The sequence below is a fragment of the Nerophis ophidion genome, linkage group LG08 (assembly GCF_033978795.1).
Source record: "Nerophis ophidion isolate RoL-2023_Sa linkage group LG08, RoL_Noph_v1.0, whole genome shotgun sequence".
Lineage (NCBI taxonomy): Eukaryota > Metazoa > Chordata > Actinopteri > Syngnathiformes > Syngnathidae > Nerophis > Nerophis ophidion.
In genome coordinates, this window is record NC_084618.1 from 14,865,124 (window position 1) to 14,884,330 (window position 19,207).

General features: G+C 40.3%; 1 protein-coding gene across 1 annotated transcript in view; it reads left to right on the forward strand.

The window, feature by feature from the left end:
- The first annotated feature begins 1,883 nt into the window (after positions 1-1,883).
- cwc27 (CWC27 spliceosome associated cyclophilin) overlaps positions 1,884-19,207 on the forward strand; it is a 49,971-nt gene continuing 32,647 nt past the window's right edge. The window contains exons 1-11 of the mRNA XM_061907795.1: positions 1,884-2,141; positions 2,201-2,272; positions 3,634-3,730; positions 4,016-4,128; positions 7,185-7,328; positions 7,415-7,513; positions 7,575-7,678; positions 7,745-7,814; positions 8,752-8,831; positions 8,932-8,962; positions 9,021-9,136. Coding sequence (XP_061763779.1) covers positions 2,231-2,272; positions 3,634-3,730; positions 4,016-4,128; positions 7,185-7,328; positions 7,415-7,513; positions 7,575-7,678; positions 7,745-7,814; positions 8,752-8,831; positions 8,932-8,962; positions 9,021-9,136 — 896 coding nt within the window. The 5' untranslated portion in view covers positions 1,884-2,141; positions 2,201-2,230. The remainder of the gene's footprint in view (positions 2,142-2,200; positions 2,273-3,633; positions 3,731-4,015; positions 4,129-7,184; positions 7,329-7,414; positions 7,514-7,574; positions 7,679-7,744; positions 7,815-8,751; positions 8,832-8,931; positions 8,963-9,020; positions 9,137-19,207) is intronic.

Here is a 19,207-nt window from a genome sequence, read left to right on the forward strand (position 1 = left end):
TATTTTTTTATTATTGAGGAGGAGAACAGTGCTTGTGTTTGCTTTGGTGTAGTTTTTAATGCAGTTGTGCCGTTAAAAATTAGGGATGGGCAAAGTGCGGCCCAGGGGGCCATTTGCGGCCTGCAGACCGAGTTTTGTTGGCCCTCAGCATATTCAATCCAATTTAATCCACTTTATTTGTATAACACATTTAAACAACATAAAAGTGTCCAAAGTGCTGCACAACAATATTAAAGACAATATTCAAATAGTATCATTCGCTCCACCAATGACTGAATAGAAAATAAAACCAATATGAAAACATTATAAAAATAAATATAATTAAAAACTATTTTGAAAGGGTTAACCCAATCAAAACAATAAATATAAATCAAAATAATAATAAAAAAAACAGGACCTGAAATGTAGAAAAATAAAAGGCAAACTATCGGAATGTAATGACAAAAAATAAAATAAAAACTAATAATTGATAATAATATAATTAGTCACCTATAACAAAAAGATTGGTGTTTAAAAAAAATAATTAATATATACACACATATATGAAGTGAATTATATTTATATTACATAGTGAAACCCAATATCTAAGTTACATTTAATCCAGTGTGGGTAGCACTGGGAGAAGGTGGGCAAAGTGTCTTGCCCAAGGACACAACGGCAGTGACCAGGATGGCGAAAGCGGGAATCAAACCTGGAATCCTCAAGTTGCTGGCACGGCCGCTCTACTAACTGAGCTATCCCACTTCATATACATACGTACATATATATATATATATATATACACACACACACACACACATATATATATATATATATTTTTTTTTTTATTAATATATTTTTATCATTATTATTATTATTATTTTAATATTATATTTTCTGTTTTTAGCTGCTTTTTTTTTTTTTTTTTAAATAAAAAAAAAGAAATCAACCAAAATGGCCCCCTTATATCAGACTGTTCACTATTGGCGGGAAAAATTAAGACGCTCCTGATTTAAAATATCATCGAAATAAAAAAGACAAAATAAAAGTATGAATGTATTCATTTGAAAAAGTAGAACAACGGTAATAAACACTGTTACATGTGTAACGGAAGGTTAATACTTGTGTACAGGCAGAATTTTTGACACACTTGGATATGCAGCGACAAAATTGTTTTATAATTATTATCATTAGTCTATTCTCACAGGGACAAAATAAGAGTAAACATCTAAAAACATTTTGAAAATAGTAACAAAAAAATAGGAATGTCATGAGAAAAAGCTCAAATGTTCTAACAAATAATTAATAATGATAAACTTCATCACCAATACAACAAAGCGGACACAACTTTTTGTCCTTACATCTATACAATATCTCTTTTTAGCATTTAAAAATACATTTTGACACCCCTGCAATAAAATAAAAAATAACAAAACTAACGCTTGAAATTACGAATTTTAAAGCCAAATTTTCCTACTTACCTGATTTCACACTGCTTAAGACACTAAAAAAAATAAAGCTTATAAATAATTTTACCTTTAAATAAACAATAATCTTGTTGTGAAATGATAACAGCGCCCCCACCTGGCTGCAAACTGTCATGCGCAGTGTGTTTTCGCTAATATCGGCCATATTGAAGAGGGGGAAATGATCGAACATGTTGAGAGATGATGGACCGTACATTGGGTGAAATAATCGAACATATTTGGAAATTATTCACCGTGCATTGGGTGAAATAATTGAACATATTTAGAAATGATGGACCGTGAAATGATGGAAGAAGTACAACCATCATCTGGCCAGGCTGACTCGGCACACGAAGGTGCAGATCTTCTCACATGATTCCATGTTTCTTGAGGGACTATTATCGCAGTAGCACTTGGTGAAAACCAACTCACCTCAGTAGGGGGGAAAGAAGAGATTTGTCGTTGCAAATTTCTCGTTAAACACTCACACTGAGACCTTAATATGTATCAATAAAAAGCTTAGTATCTTTTTGGGGAAAAATAGAGCAGTGTATACGCGCATATATTTTCGAAAAGCAAAACAGTAACAGCAATTATATTGTTGACCCCCCCTCGCACACGGACGTAAACAAGAGCAGCACACGACGAGGATCACTTTCGTCTGTGGACAAGCTACCTAACTAAATAACTAACTAAGTAAGTAAGTAAGAATTATTTGCTGCTGTTTCATATTAACATCACTTCCTCACTTGCAGCGAGACAAAGCAACATTCTTCGTCGGAAGAATGAGCAATATTTATATTCAAGAACCGCCCACGAATGGAAAGGTTAGTGTCGCTCACTTCTAGCAATTCTAACACTTCTAACACTTCCAGCACGCAACTCATGGAACTTTCCACTCAACTCATATTTATATAATACTGTGTGTTAATGTGCGTCTTTGTGTCTGCCTGTGTGTGTCTGTGTTAATGTGTGTGTTAATGTGTGTGTGTCTGTGTTAATGTGTGTGTGTTTGTGTGTGTCTGTGTTAATGTGTGTGTTTGTGTGTGTCTGTGTTAATGTGTCTGTGTGTGTGTGTCTGTATTAATGTGTGTGTGTCTGTGTTTGTTTGTGTGTGTGTGTGTGTGCATGTGTGTCTGTGTGTGTTAATGTGTGTGTGTCTGTGTGTTTGTGTGTCTGCGTGTGTCTGTGTTTGTGTGCGTGTGTGTCTGTGTGTTTGTGTGTGTGTGTGTTTTTGTGTGTCTGTGTGTGTATATTTGTGTGTGTGTGTTAATGTGTGTGTGTCTGTTTGTGTGTCTGTGTTTGTTTGTGTGTCAGTGTGTGTATTTGTGTGTTTTTGTGTGTGTTTGTGTGTCTGTGTTTGTTTGTGTGTCTGTGTGTGATTTTTTTGTGTGTGTGTGTGTGTGTTTGTTTGTGTGTGTTTGTGTGTCTGCGTGTGTGTGTGTCTGTTTGTCTGTGTTTGTTTGTGTGTGTGTGTTTGTGGGTGTGTGTGTGTCTGTGTGTTTTTGTGTGTCTGTGTGTGTATATTTGTGTGTGTGTTAATGTGTGTGTGTCTGTGTTTGTTTGTGTGTCAGTGTGTGTTTTTGTGTGTTTTTGTGTCTGTGTTTGTGTGTCTGTGTTTGTTTGTTTGTGTGTGTGTGCATGTGTGTCTGTGTGTGTTAATGTGTGTGTGTGTGTGTCTGTGTGTTTGTGTGTCTGCGTGTGTGTGTGTCTGTTTATGTCTGTGTTTGTTTGTGTGTGTGTGTCTGTGTGTTTTTGTGTGTGTGTCTGTGTCTGTGTTTGTATTTGTGTGTTTGTGTGTGTGTGTGTATGTCTGTTTGTGTGTTTGTGTGTGTGTATGTGTGTGTTTGTGAGTGCGTGTGTGTCTGTGTGTGTTTGTGTGTCTGTGTGTATTTGTGTGTTTTTGTATGTGTGTGTGTGAGTGTGTATTTGTGCATGCATGTGTGTGTGTGTGTGTGTGTGTGTCTGTGTTTGTGTGTATTTGTGCGTGTGTGTGTTAATGTGTGTGTGTGCGCTCGTGTGTGTGTGTTCATGTGTATTCATGCGTGTGTGTGGTAATGTGTGTGTGTGTGTGTGTTTGTTTGTGTATTTGTGCGTGTGTGTGGTAATGTGTGTGTGTGTGTTTGTTTGTGTATTTGTGCGTGCGTGTGTGCTAACGTGCAGTAATTGACATGATGGTGTGTTGAAGGTGTTGTTGAAGACCACAGCAGGTGATATCGACATCGAGCTCTGGTCCAAAGAAACACCGAAAGCCTGCAGGAACTTTGTGCAACTCTGCTTGGAAGGTAAACACAACATGTCCCACACACCTGAATCAAGACTTCATGCATGTGTATATTTATATATATATATATATATATATATATATATATATATATATATATATATATATATATATATATATATATATATATATGTGTATATATATATATATATATATATATATATGACCTAATGGTAACCTGCAAAGGGCGTACACTTGCACAAGTCAAGTGTGGTACTGTCATTATGTCCTCAAGTGTGGTACTGTCATTATGTCCTCAAGTGTGGTACTGTCATTATGTCCTCAGGTTACTATGATGGCACAAAATTCCACAGAGTGGTGCCTGAGTTCATCGTCCAGGGTGGGGACCCGACTGGGACCGGGACAGGAGGAGAGTCCATATACGGGAGGACATTCAAGGTCTGACAAGTGTTGCATACATTGTTTGGTCTCATCAATAGCATCCGTGTCCTGATACTGTTGGGTCTGATATCAGCAAAAAAAGAAGTATCAGATTGTATCGACTTGCATGTGAAATGTCCGACTCGAGCAGTCCTTCACTGGACTCATTTCACTTGATGGAACCTTGTAGAGCATTCCATGCTGCAAAATGATACAACTGTACTGTATCATTCCTGCAGGCATTGTATGGGCTCAATATCAGTATTAGCCTATTTCAAAGCTCCAATATTCGTATTGTATCAGAAGTGAAATTGCTGTATTGGAACACCCTTTATTCACAGTCAGGGTGTTCCTATTTTGTATATATTCCTATTTGATATTGATATTGAGTATCAGTCCAATATTAGCACAACACAAGTATCGGGTGATATCAACTTGCATGTCAAATCTTTGATACAGTGATATGGCTGAAAAACGTACCTCGATATAAGTGTTTTATATTGATGTATATATTACAGTTGACCTGATACCAATATTTTGGTACACATATATATACACTACCGTTCAAAAGTTTGGAGTCACATTGAAATGTCCTTATTTTTGAAGGAAAAGCACTGTACTTTTCAATGATGATAACTTTAAACTAGTCTTGACTTTAAAGAAATACACTCTATACATTGCTAATGTGGTAAATGACTATTCTAGCTGCAAATGTCTGGTTTTTGGTGCAATATCTACATAGGTGTATAGAGGCCCATTTCCAGCAACTATCACTCCAGTGTTCTAATGGTACAATGTGTTTGCTAATTGGCTCAGAAGGCTAATTGATGATTAGAAAACCCTTGTGCAATCATGTTCACACATCTGAAAACAGTTTAGCTCTCTACAGAAGCTACAAAACCGACCCTCCTGTGAGCAGATTCAGTTTCTTATTCAGCTTCTAGAAGCGTGGGGTGCAATTTCTCCAGATTATACCTCAACAAATTAACAGCTAGAATGCCAAAGGTCTACAATGGTGTAATTGCTGCAAATGGAGGATTCTTTGACGAAAGCAAAGTTTGATGTAAAAAAAAATCTTATTTCAAATACAAATCATTATTTCTAACCTTGTCAATGTCTTGACTCTATTTTCTATTCATTCCACAACATATGGTGGTAAATAAGTGTGACTTTTCATGGGTAAACACAAAATTGTTTGGGTGACCCCAAACTTTTGAATATATATATATATGTATGTGTCTTGATTGGATTATCCAGAGAATAGTGCTCGATACCGTGGTAGAGCGCAATATGTATGTGTGAGAAAAATCACAAGACTACTTCATCTCTACAGAACTGTTTCATGAAGCTACAGAACCCCTCATGAAACAGTTCTGTAGGTATGAAGTAGTCTTGTGATTTTTCCCACACCTACATATATATATACATATATATATATATATATATATATATATATACACACACACATTTATATATATATATATATACATATACCATATTTTCCGCACCATAAGGCACACCGGATTATAAGGCGCACCTTCAATGAATGGCCTATTTTAATATTTTGTTCATATATAAGGCGCATAGAATAGATGCAGAGTAGAGGCTTAGGTTAAGTTATGCTGCGCTAAAGGGAATGTCAACAAAACAGTCAGATAGGTCAGTCAAACTTTATTAATAGATTACAAACTAGCGTTCTGACAACTCTGTTCACTCCCAAAATGAATAAACAGCTGTTTTATTAATTTCTCTGATTCAATAAACACGTAAAAAAAAAGTCTGATACTGTCACGGTAAATCAAACGTTAGTGCAATCACAATATAGTAACACTGGAAATAGTGCAAAGCAATAATATATCTATAACTCAACGTTGCTCAAACAATAATGTCACACAACACACCTCACAAAATAAACATGTAAAGCTCACTTTATTAAGTTATTCCTCATCCATGAATCCCTCAAATTCTTCTTCTTCAGTGTTCAAATCAAACAGTTGGGCGAATACGGCATCCAACATGCCCGGCTCCGTCTCGTTGGAGTCATCATTAAAGGAGTCAGAGTCGCTGCTGTTAATGTTAAATTCTCTCGCTGCTGCTCTTTTTCCCGTCTTCTACTGTGTGACTGATCGCCTTGAGTTTAAACTTAGCACGCCTCCCTCAGTCATATATCCCAGCATGCACCGCACGCTTCTTCTTCTACTAGGGAAATAAGGTAGGTCGTAGTTGTGAGACCTGTTGTGGCATGTTTAATTAGGACACTGAAGAATAAGAATTTGAGGGATTCATGAAGGAAGAATAACTTAATAAAGTGAGCTTTACATGTTTATTTTGTGTGTTGTGTTTTGTAGGAGAAATTGCACATCCGGTGGCTGACTAAATACTTTTTTGCCCCACTGTATATATGTGTGTATACATGTATAAATGTGTGTGTGTGTGTTTGTGTTTGTGTGTGTGTGTGTGTGTGTGTGTGTGTGTGTGTGTGTGTGTGTGTGTGTGTGTGTGTGTGTGTGTGTGTGTGTGTGTATATGTATATATATACATACGTACATTTCTTATTTAAATTTACATACATAAAAATTTTTTGTATGTATATATATTTATATATATGTGTGTGTGTATATATATATATATATATATATATATATATATATATATATATATATATATATATATATTTAAATATATGATTTTTATTCTTTTTAAAGAAATTTAAAAAAGGGATTGAAAAAGTTGTATCAGGACATCCTGACTGTATATTTTAAGTGTCCCGATATTGATACAATCGGATGATATCAACTTGCATCTAAAATCTCCGATACAAGTATCCCACTACAAAATATTGTGATTTTTTTCAAAGACAACGTGAGTCCATTCCAGACGTTTATTAATGGACCGTTTAGTGTTTTTTTGTACCTGCATTGTTGCAAATTAGTGTAAGTATGCATGACTTGGGCTGATATCGCATTGGATCGACATCGGTATCGGCCACTACTCAAGGCCGCGATATGGGAAGTGAGAAAGTGGCACTTTTGATAAACATTGAGTGTAACGTTTGTGTCCCCTCCCACCCTCAGGATGAATTCCACTCCCGCTTGCGCTTCAACCGCAGGGGTTTGGTCGCCATGGCGAACGGCGGGCCGCACGACAACGGCAGCCAGTTCTTCTTCACGCTGGACCGCGCCGACGAGCTCAACAACAAACACACCATATTCGGCAAGGTGAGTGCAGGCAGGCTTCGCGTGCGTCCCAAAAAAAAAAAAAAAAAAAAAAGTCCTAGCCTAACCCCCTCCATGTGCGACGTCAGGTGACGGGAGACACGGTGTACAACCTGCTGAGGCTGGCGGAGGTGCAGTGCGACGCCAACGAGCGCCCGCTCAACCCCCACAAGATCAGATCCACAGAGGTAAGAACCACCCCCGACCCCCAACGCCATCGTGATATCAACATCCGCATTCCTCTCCCAGGTGTTGCATTCTCCTTTTGACGACATCGAGCCGCGGGAAACCAGGAAGGGGAAAAAGGATAAAGAAAAGGACGAAGGAAAGAAGTCTCAGTCCAAAGCTACAAAGTGAGCACCTGTTTGGTACTCAACTGCAGAGAGTGCCAGGCCTCTCACTTCATCTGTTTGTTGTAGGAACTTCAGTCTGTTGTCGTTCGGGGAGGAGGCGGAAGAGGACGAGGAGATGGTCAATCAAGTTAGTCAGGTATTTCTCCCTCACTTCCAATATCGGAGCCTCCAGAATCGGCCTATATCGATATTACTCCGATACGACGCCAGCGAGAATCACACATACTTTGGACTCTTAGAAAATGTTTGATGCAGTGAAATTACTCCGAGAGCAATAATAGAGCTGAAAAGACACTCACCTTGTAACTGTGTGTGATATCATCTATCAATTAGTGACACTGCAGGACTGCTTGTATCGCACATGATATCACACACAAGTGAACACGCTACAGGAGTGCTTGTATCGCACATGATATCACACACAACTAAACACACTGGCGTACTTCTTGTATCGCACATGATATCACACAAGTGAACACGCTGCAGGAGTGCTTTTATCACACATGATATCACACACAAGCACACACACTGGCGTACTGCTTGTATCGCACATGATATCACACACAACTAAAAACACACTGGCATACTGCTTGTATCGCACATGATGTCACTCAAAAGTAAACACACTGGCGTACTGCTTGTATCACACATGATATCACACACAAGTAAACACACTGGCGCACTGCTTGTATCGCACATGATGTCACTCAAAAGTAAACACACTGGCGTACTGCTTGTATCGCACATGATATCACACACAAGTAAACACACTGGCGTGCTGCTTATATCGCACATGATATCACACACAAGTAAACACACTGGCGTGCTGCTTGTATCGCACACGATATCACACACAAGTAAACACACTGGCGTACTGCTTGCATCGCACATGATATCACACACAAGTAAACACACTGGCGTACTGCTTGTATCGCACATGATATCACACACACTGCTTGTGTGGCACATTTTCCATTCAAGTGGATATCCTTCGATACTTGTATTTTGTTGCTGATATCAGACGGATGCCCCGCTGTGTCACACACGGCTCATGTTGTGTCTGCTCTGCTCAGAGCCTGAAAGGGAAAAGCAAGAGCAGCCACGACCTGTTGAAGGACGACCCCAGACTCAGTTCTGTTCCCGTGCTGGAAAAGTAAGCAAACCGTGAAGACTGAACAGTTAGCGTTTTGATCTTTCAATATAGTTATAGAGATATATTTATATTCATAATGATCATATTTTCTCCTTCAAAGAGACGAGAAGGCGTCGGGGGATGAATGTGAGGTAAGTCAGACTTGAAGAGTGAGGGGTGTGTGGGTGCATCATGGCCGTCTTCCTGCAGGTGGAAGGTGAGAAGACGAGCGAGCTGGTGAGAGCCAAGCTGCTGCAGAAAGGTGAGAAGCTGCTGGACAGACAGAAGGAGGATGAAGAGGCAACCAGGAAGAAGAGCAGCCGCAGGTCAGTGACACTAATACTACTACTACTACCTGTCATACATGATGTCATACATGATGTCATACATGATGTCATACATGATGTCATACATGATGTCATACATGATGTCATACATGATGGCGTACATGATGTCATACCCGTAATACATGCTGTCATACATGATGTCATACATGCGGTAATACATGATGTCATACATGCTGTCATACATGATGTAATACATGATGTCATACATGATGTCATACATGATGTTATACATGATGGCGTACATGATGTCATACCCGTAATACATGCTGTCATACATGATGTCATACATGCGGTAATACATGATGTCATACATGATGTAATACATGCTGTCATACATGATGTCATACATGCTGTAATACATGATATCATACATGTCATACAAGCTGTAATACATGATGTCATACATGCTGTCATACATGTCATGCCTGTAATACATGCTGTAATACATGATGTCATACATGCTGTAATACATGATGTCATGCCTGTAATACATGATGTCATACCTGTAATGCTTGCTGTAATACATGATGTCATACCTGTAATACATGCTGTAATACATACGGTAATACATGCTGTAATACATGATGTCATGCCTGTAATACATGCTGTAATACATGATGTCATACCTGTAATACATGCTGTAATACATACGGTAATACATGCTGTAATACATGATGTCATGCCTGTAATACATGCTGTAATACATGATGTCATGCCTGTAGTACATGCTGTAATACATGATGTCATGCCTGTAATACATGCTGTAATACATACGGTAATACATGCTGTAATACATGATGTCATGCCTGTAATACATGCTGTAATACATGATGTCATACCTGTAATACATGCTGTAATACATGATGTCATACCTGTAATACATGCTGTAATACATACGGAAATACATGCTGTAATACATGATGTCATGCTGTAATACATGCGGTAATACATGATGTCATACATGCTGTCATACATGATGTAATACATGCTGTCATACATGTTGTCATACATGATGTCATACATGCGGTAATACATGCTGTCATACATGATGTCATACATGCTGTAATACATGATGTCATAAATGTCATACAAGCTGTAATACATGATGTCATACATGCTGTCATATATGTCATGCCTGTAATACATGCTGTAATACATGTCATACATGATGTAATACATGCTGTCATACATGATGTCATACCTGTAATACATGATGTCATACCTGTAATGCTTGCTGTAATACATGATGTCATACCTGTAATACATGCTGTAATACATACGGTAATACATGCTGTAATACATGATGTCATGCCTGTAATACATGCTGTAATACATGATGTCATACCTGTAATACATGCTGTAATACATACGGTAATACATGCTGTAATACATGATGTCATGCCTGTAATACATGCTGTAATACATGATGTCATACCTGTAATACATGCTGTAATACATGCTGTAATACATTATGTAATTCATGCTGTAATACATGCTGCAATGCATGCTGTAATGCATGTAATACATGCTGTAATACATGCTGTAATACATAATGTAATGCATGTAATACATGCTGTAATACATGATGTCATGCCTGTAATACATGCTGTAATACATGATGTAATTCATGCTGTAATACATGCTGCAATGCATGCTGTAATGCGTGCTGTAATACATGCTGTAATACATAGTGATTTAGGGCTATATAAGTAAACATTGATTGATTGATTGATAATGTAATGCATGTAATACATGCTGTAATACACAATGTCATACCTGTAATACATACTGTAATACATGCTGTAATACATAATGTAATGCATGTAATACATGCTGTAATACATGATGTCATAGCTGTAATACATGCTGTAATACATGATGTAATTCATGCTGTAATACATGCTGCAATGCATGCTGTAATGCATGTAATACATGCTGTAATACATGCTGTAATACATAATGTAATGCATGTAATACATGCTGTAATACATGATGTCATGCCTGTAATACATGCTGTAATACATGCTGTAATACATGATGTAATTCATGCTGTAATACATGCTGCGATGCATGCTGTAATGCATGTAATACATGCTGTAATACATGCTGTAATACATGCTGTAATACATGCTATAATACATGCTGTAATACATGCTGTAATAAATGATGTAATTCATGCTGTAATACATGATGTAATACATGCGTGTAATTCATGCTGTAATACATTCTGTAATGCATGTAATAATGCTGTAATACATGACATAATGCATGTAATACATGATGTAATACATGCTGTAGTACATTCTGCAATGCAAGCTGTAATGCATGTAATACATGCATGTACAGTAATTTATGCTGTAATACATGCTGGTGCCCAGCTGGGGGCACTGTTGTACTGTACTGTACTCTCTGTATGAGACAAAAGTTACATTTTATTTTAATCATTTATTTAGTTGATCAAACCAACTATTTTTATATATTTAACATTCATGTTTATAGTATCATAGTTCAACATATTGACAAGACAAGTTGACTAATAATAAAATCATCAATTTAAATATGATACAAAATGAAATTAAAAGGTATTTGGTTTGTTTAAATGTTGGTTTTTAATACAGTATGTATGAATATAAGACTGAAGTATGATACATATTGGGAGTGTCTTCATCCAATATTGCAATTAGATCAATATCTTAAAAAAAACAAGTACTGGATTATATCTGCTTACATGTAAAATGTGCGATACAAGCAGTCCTGCAGCATGTTGGTGTGTGTGTGTGTGTGTGTGTGTGTGTGTGTGTGTGTGTGTGTGTGTGTGTGTGTGTGTGTGTGTGTGTGATATCATGTGCGATACAAGCAGTCCTGCATCATGTTGACTTGTGTGTGTGTGATATCATTTGCGATATAAGCAGCCCTGCAGCGTGTTGATTTATGTGGGATATCATGTGTGATACAAGTTGTCCTGCGGCGTGTTGACTTGTGTGTGTGATATCATGTGTGATACAAGCAGTCCTGCAGCGTGTTGACTTGTGTGTGTGATACCAAGTGTGATAAAAGTAGTCGAGCAGCGTGTTGACTTGAGTGAGATATGTGTCATATAAGCAGTCCTGCGGCGTGTTGACTTGTGTGTGTGTGTGATATCATGTGTGATACAAGCAGTCCTGGAACATGTTGACTTGTGTGTGTGTGATATCATGTGTGATACAAGCAGTCCTGCAGCATGTTGACTTGGGTGTGTGTGATATCATGTGTGATACAAGCAGTCCTGCAGCATGTTGACTTGGGTGTGTGTGATATCATGTGCAATACAAGCAGTCCTGCAGCGTGTTGACTTGTGTGTGTGATACCAAGTGTGATAAAAGTAGTCGAGCAGCGTGTTGACTTGTGTGTGACATATCATGTGGGATAAAAACAGTCCTGCGGTGTGTTTAATTGTGTGTGGCATAATGTGCAATACAAGCAGTTTTGCAGCTTATTTAAGTGTGTGTGATATCATGTGCAATACAAGCTGTCCTGCAAAGCATTTAATTGTGTGTGATATCATGTTTGATATGAGCATTGCTGCAGTGTTTACATGTGTGATATCTTGTGTGATACAAGTATTGCTGCACTTTATATATAATATATATATATGTATATATATATATATATATATATAGTATGTATATATAATGTATATGCGTATGTATATATACACGTGTGTGTGTCTGTATATGTGTGTGTGTATATATATATGTACATATATATATATATACCCCACCCTCCCCCGGGGGGGTTCCCACATGTGCGGTCTTCTCCAAGGTTTCTCATAGTCATCATTGTCGACGTCCCACTGGGGTGAGATTTTCCTTGCCCTTATGTGGGCCCTACCGAGGATGTCGTTGTGGTTTGTGCAGCCCTTTGAGGCACTTGTGATTTAGGGCTATATAAAAAAACATTGATTGATTGATTGATTGATTGATTGATTGATATATATGTGTATTTACGTATGTATGTATGTATATGTATGTGTGTGTATGTATGTATATAAATATATATATATATATATATATATATATATATATATATATATATGCGTGTGTGTGTGTGCTTGTATGTATATATGTGTTTGTATATATATACACACGTGTGTATATATGTGTGTATTTATGTATGTATGTATAAATATATGTATAAATGTGTGTATATGTATGTGTATGTATATATACACATATATTTATATATATATATATTTATACACACATGTGTATGTATATATACACACACACACATATATATATTTGTGTGTGTATATATACATGTGTATGTATATATATGTTTGTGTGTGTATATATATATATATATATATTTACACACATATACGAATATATATATATATTTGTACACACATGTACGTATATATACACACACACACATATATATATTTGTGTGTGTATATATACGTGTGTATGTATATATATGTGTGTATATATATATATTTACATATATATAAATATATATATACATTTATATATATATATATATATATATATATATATATATATACACACACATACATACCATCCATCCATCCATTTCCTACCGCTTATTCCTTTGGGGTCGCGGGGGCCGCTGGTGCCCTTCTCAGCTACAATCGGGCGGAAGGCGCACCCTGGACAAGTCGCTACCTTATCGCAGACACACACACACACATACATACAGTACATATATATATATACTTACTTTACATGCAGTGGGCAACACAGGACAAGTGCAAGAAAGTGTTTTTTTGGGGAGGCAGGGGGGTAAAAGATGTTGATGTGCACAGCATGTTTCCTGGCGCTCCAGGTGACTGTGTGGGTGGTGGCACAGGTGCATGAAAGCTGATAGAAAGTGTGCTGTTCAAGGAAGAAAAGAAAGACCGGATGAGAAAAGAGCGGAGCAGTTGTCTCTTAGACAGGTAGTTAGCAACATCAAGCCTGCTCTTCTAATTAGTGCTAATAAGATCAAGTGTGTGTGTGCGTGCACGTGTGTGTGTGTGTGTGTGTGTGTGTGTGTGTGTGTGTGTGTGTGTGTGTGTGTGTGTGTGTGTGTGTGTGTGTGTGCGCTGACAGCCAAGCTTATTAAAGACAAGCAGAGATAGTTTTGCTAGAAGAAGTGTAAGCCAACACAGTGGTGTGTGTTGGCAGGACTTCACACATCAGACTGCAACTACACTGGCAGCCCTGCACAAAGGGGACATTGTTGTTGTGTGTGTGTGTGTGTGTGTGTGTGTGTGTGTGTGTGTGTGTGTGTGTGTGTGTGTGTGTGTGTGTGTGTGTGTGTGTGTGTGTGTGACACCCTACCATGGACCATCCATCGGGGCTTTCAAGTGTCCTCAATGCCACAGCAGTCGTGGCTCCACCTGCACACAAGAGTCCACTTTCCAGCATGACAGTGACCCCCAGCTTACGTCAGCAGCTACAAAAAGGAACCGGAAAGTGCAGCCAGAATCCAGACCTAAATCCCATTCAAGGCTGCATCAATGGGGGCTGCGAAGCATTTGGAAAACTGTGTGTGCTTTTATGTAGCGACACAACAGGAATGATGTCATCTGTTTTGTGACTACAGAGCAGGGGTGTCCGACTGCTTTTCATGGAGGGCCACAGAGTGACACTGAATAATAATGTATCAGTTTGATGTCAGTGTTCATTATTTACATTGTTTTACGTAGTTGTTGTCGGACTTTAGTGCTGGTCAGAGATTGTTCATAACAAACACCATGTTCAAACAAAAGGGTGTCCATGTGTGCATTTGGCACCAGGACACCCCAGGCCGCAGTTCCATGATCGACCTTGTAGTTGTGTCATCGGGTTTGCGGTCTCATGTTTTGGACACTCGGGTGAAGAGAGGGGCGGAGCTTAATACCGATCACCACCCGGTGGTGAGTTGGCTGCGATGGTGGAGGGGGATGCCGGACAGACCTGGGAGGCCCAAACACATTGTGAGGGTCTGCTGGGAACAGTCTCCTGTCAGAGAGAATTTTAATTCCCACCTCCGGAAGAACTTTGAACATGTCACGGGGGAAGCACTGGACATTGAGGACCATGTTTCTATTGTCGAGGCGGCTGATTGGAGCTGTGGCCACAAGGCTTGTCGTGGTGGTAATCTTAGTGAGGGTGAGGGATGCCGTCAAGCTGAAGAAAGAGTTCTATCGGTTCCTTCTGGCTCAAGGAACTCCGTAGGCAGCTGACAGGTACCGACAGGCCAAGCGGTGTGCAGCTTCAGTCGTCGCGGAGGGAAAAAACTTTGACATGGGAGGAGTTTGGGACTTCCGGACGGCTTCGAAGCGATTCTAGACCATCCGCCACCTCAGGAAGGGGAAGCAGTGCAGTGTCAACACCGTGTATGGTGAGGATGGTGTTCTGCTGACCTCCACTGCGGATGTTGTGGATCTGTGGAGGGAATACTTAGAAGACCTCCTCAATCCCACCAACACATCTTCCTATGAGGAATCAGTGCCTGGGGAATCTGTGGTGGGCTCTCCTGTTTCCGGTGCTGAGGTTGCATAGGTAGTTAAAAAGCTCCTCGGTAGCAAGGCCCCGGGTGTGGATGAGATCTGTCCAGAGTTCCTTAAGGCTGTCTTGGTTGACAAGACTTTGCAACCTCGCGTGGACATCGGGGGCGGTACCTCGAGATTGGCAGACCGGAGTGGTGGTTCCTCTCTTTAAGAAGGGGAACCGGAGGGTGTGTTCACACTCCTCAGCCTTCCCGGTAAGGTCTATTCAGGTGTACTGGAGTGGAGGCTACGCCCGATAGTCAATCAATCAATCAATGTTTACTTATATAGCCCTAAATCACTAGTGTCTCAAAGGGCTGCACAAACCACCACGACATCCTCGGTAGGCCCACATAAGGGCAAGGAAAACTCACACCCAGTGGGACATCGGTGACAATAATGACCCAGTGGGACGTCAGTGACAATGATGACTATGAGAACCTTAGAGAGGAGGAAAGCAATGGATGTCGAGCGGGTCTAACATGATACTGTGAAAGTTCAATCCACAATGGATCCAACACAGTCGCGAGAGACCAGTCCAAAGCGGATCCAACACAGCAGCGAGAGTCCCGTTCACAGCGGAGCCAGCAGGAAACCATCCCAAGCGGAGGCGGATCAGCAGCGCAGAGATGTCCCCAGCCGATACACAGGCAAGCTGTACATGGCCACCGGATCGGACCGGACCCCCTCCACAAGGGAGAGTGGGACATAGAAGAAAAAGAAAAGAAACGGCAGATCAACTGGTCTAAAAAGGGAGTCTATTTAAAGGCTAGAGTATACGAATGAGTTTTAAGGTGAGACTTAAATGCTTCTACTGAGGTAGCATCTCGAACTGTTACCGGGAGGGCATTCCAGAGTACTGGAGCCCGAACGGAAAACGCTCTATAGCCCGCAGACTTTTTTTGGGCTTTGGGAATCACTAACAAGCCGGAGTCCTTTGAACGCAGATTTCTTGCCGGGACATATGGTGCAATACAATCGGCAAGATAGGATGGAGCTAGACCGTGTAGTATTTTATACGTAAGTAGTAAAACCTTAAAGTCACATCTTAAGTGCACAGGAAGCCAGTGCAGGTGAGCCAGTACAGGCGTAATGTGATCAAACTTTCTAGTTCTTGTCAAAAGTCTAGCAGCCGCATTTTGTACCAACTGTAATCTTTTAATGCTAGACATGGGGAGACCCGAAAATAATACGTTACAGTAGTCGAGGCGAGACGTAACAAACGCATGAATAATGATCTCAGCGTCTTTAGTGGACAGAATGGAGCGAATTTTAGCGATATTACGGAGATGAAAGAAGGCCGTTTTAGTAACGCTTTTAATGTGTGCTGTGGTTTTCGTCCTGGTCGTGGAACTGTGGACCAGCTCTATACTCTCGGCCGGGCCCTTGAGGGGGCACGGGAGTTTTCCCAACCAGTCTACATGTGCTTTGTGGACTTGGAGAGGGCATTCGATCGTGGAAGTCCTGTGGGGAGTGCTCAGAGAGTATGTGGTATCGGACTGTCTGATTGTGGCGGTCCGCTCCCTGTACGATGAGTGTCAGAACTTGGTCCGTTTCCAGTGAGGGTTGGACTCTGCCAAGGCTGCCCTTTGTCACCCATTCTGTTCATAACTTTTATGGACAGAATTTCTAGGCGCAGTCAAGGCGTTGAGGGGATCTGGTTGGGTGGCTGCAGGATTAGGTCTTTGCTTTTTGCAGATGATGTGGTCCTGATGGCTTCATCTGGCCAGGATCTTCAGCTCTCACTGGATCGGTTCGCAGCCGAGTGTGGAGCGAATGGGATGAGAATCAGCCCCTCAAAGTCCGAGTCCATGGTTCTCGCCTGTAAAAGTTTGGAGTGCCCCAAGTGGATGAGTTAAAGTACCTCGGAGTCTTGTGGATTGTGAGATCGACAGGCGGATCGGTGCGGCGTCTTCAGTAATGCGGACGTTGTATCGATCTGTTGTGGTGAAGAAAGAACTAAGCCGGAAGGCAAAGCTCTCAGTTTACCGTTCAATCTACGTTCCCATCCTCACCTATGGTCCTGAGCTTTGGGTTATGACCGAAAGGACAAGATCACGGGTCCAACCGGCCCAAATGAGTTTCCTCCGCCGTGTGGCGGAGGATAGGGTGAGAAGCTCTGCCATCCGGTAGGAGCTCAAAGTAAAGCCGCTGCTCCTCCACATGGAGAGGAGCCAGATGAGGTGGTTCGGGCATCTGCTCAGGATGCCACCCGAACGCCTCCTTAGGGAGGTGTTTAGGGCATGGTTGACCTGTAGGAGGCCACGGGGAAGACCCAGGACACGTTGGGAAGACTATGTCTCCCGGCTGGCCTTGGAACGCCTTGGTATCCTCCGGGAGGAGCTGGACCAAGTGGCTGGGGAGAGGAAAGTCTGGGCTTCCCTGCTTAGGCTGCAGCCCCTGCTACCCCACCTCAGACAAGCGGAAGAAGATGTATGGATGGATGGATGGATGGATGATCATATTCATATTTTGTCTATTAATTCATAGCTAGGTGATCATTTTATGGTTGCGGCAAATTAATGACCCAACTTTGTGTCCATAAGTAGCTCCCCTGGGTTGTAATAATAAATTAAGTTATCAAACAAGAGTCAAAATTGTCCGTATCATTTTTAATATGCAACTATTTTTCAATGTTAAAAGATTGCAAACCAAACATTCCATCATTTTCACATGGAACTGGAATCTGGCTGTGAGCAGGCTACCGTATGAACACATTCGAAGTTACACAAATTATATTTATGCTATCTTTTCAAAGGAGGGGAGCACTGCTTTATCGAGGGTCCGCTTGTCTGCTTTGGCCGTGTACACCTTTCTTCTTCCTGGTGTGGTACCACTTTTTTCTTATTACTCTGTTGTCCGGCCTATAAAGTGCGTTGGTATATAATTCCACACCCAGTCATTTCTAGAAAGAAAAAAAAATGCTTGCCCTGTATTGACCATAAGCCTCAAACAGTGTTTGTAACAGGGCAGTAAAATGGATGATCAAACAAAACAGAAGTCATGGTCATAGAACCACTAGCTGTGCAAGCTAGCTCTCCAATTAGCTAAACAGACTCAACCCCTCTACGGGGACGTTTTGGTGAATTTACTAAGGAATTTGTGCAACTGGAACAATACAGAAAGAATGCCTTTGCAAATTAATAATACTAACACATACTCATAAACGTGTTAGCATATTAGCTATTGCTAACGACACTAGCTTCTCTACATAATGATAACATGTCCAAAAACACTCCTACAGACATCACACACTGGACAGTTTAGTAAGTAAGAATTGTTTTAGTTATATTGTAAAACTTACAAACTTTGTTTGGAGTGATGAATGGAGAATCCATATGATGAGAAACGCTGCGGACGGCTAGAAAACAGGACGGCACTTCTACTTCCGGTCAAAAGCTTTAAACAGCAGTAAGCACTTGTATTCGTTCACCCAGCCAACTTGTCCAAAAGATGGCGCCCACAGCACAAGCAGTAACACACCATTTAAGTGTTGTTGCATGCCTTTAATGAAAACTATTTGCTTCATGGCC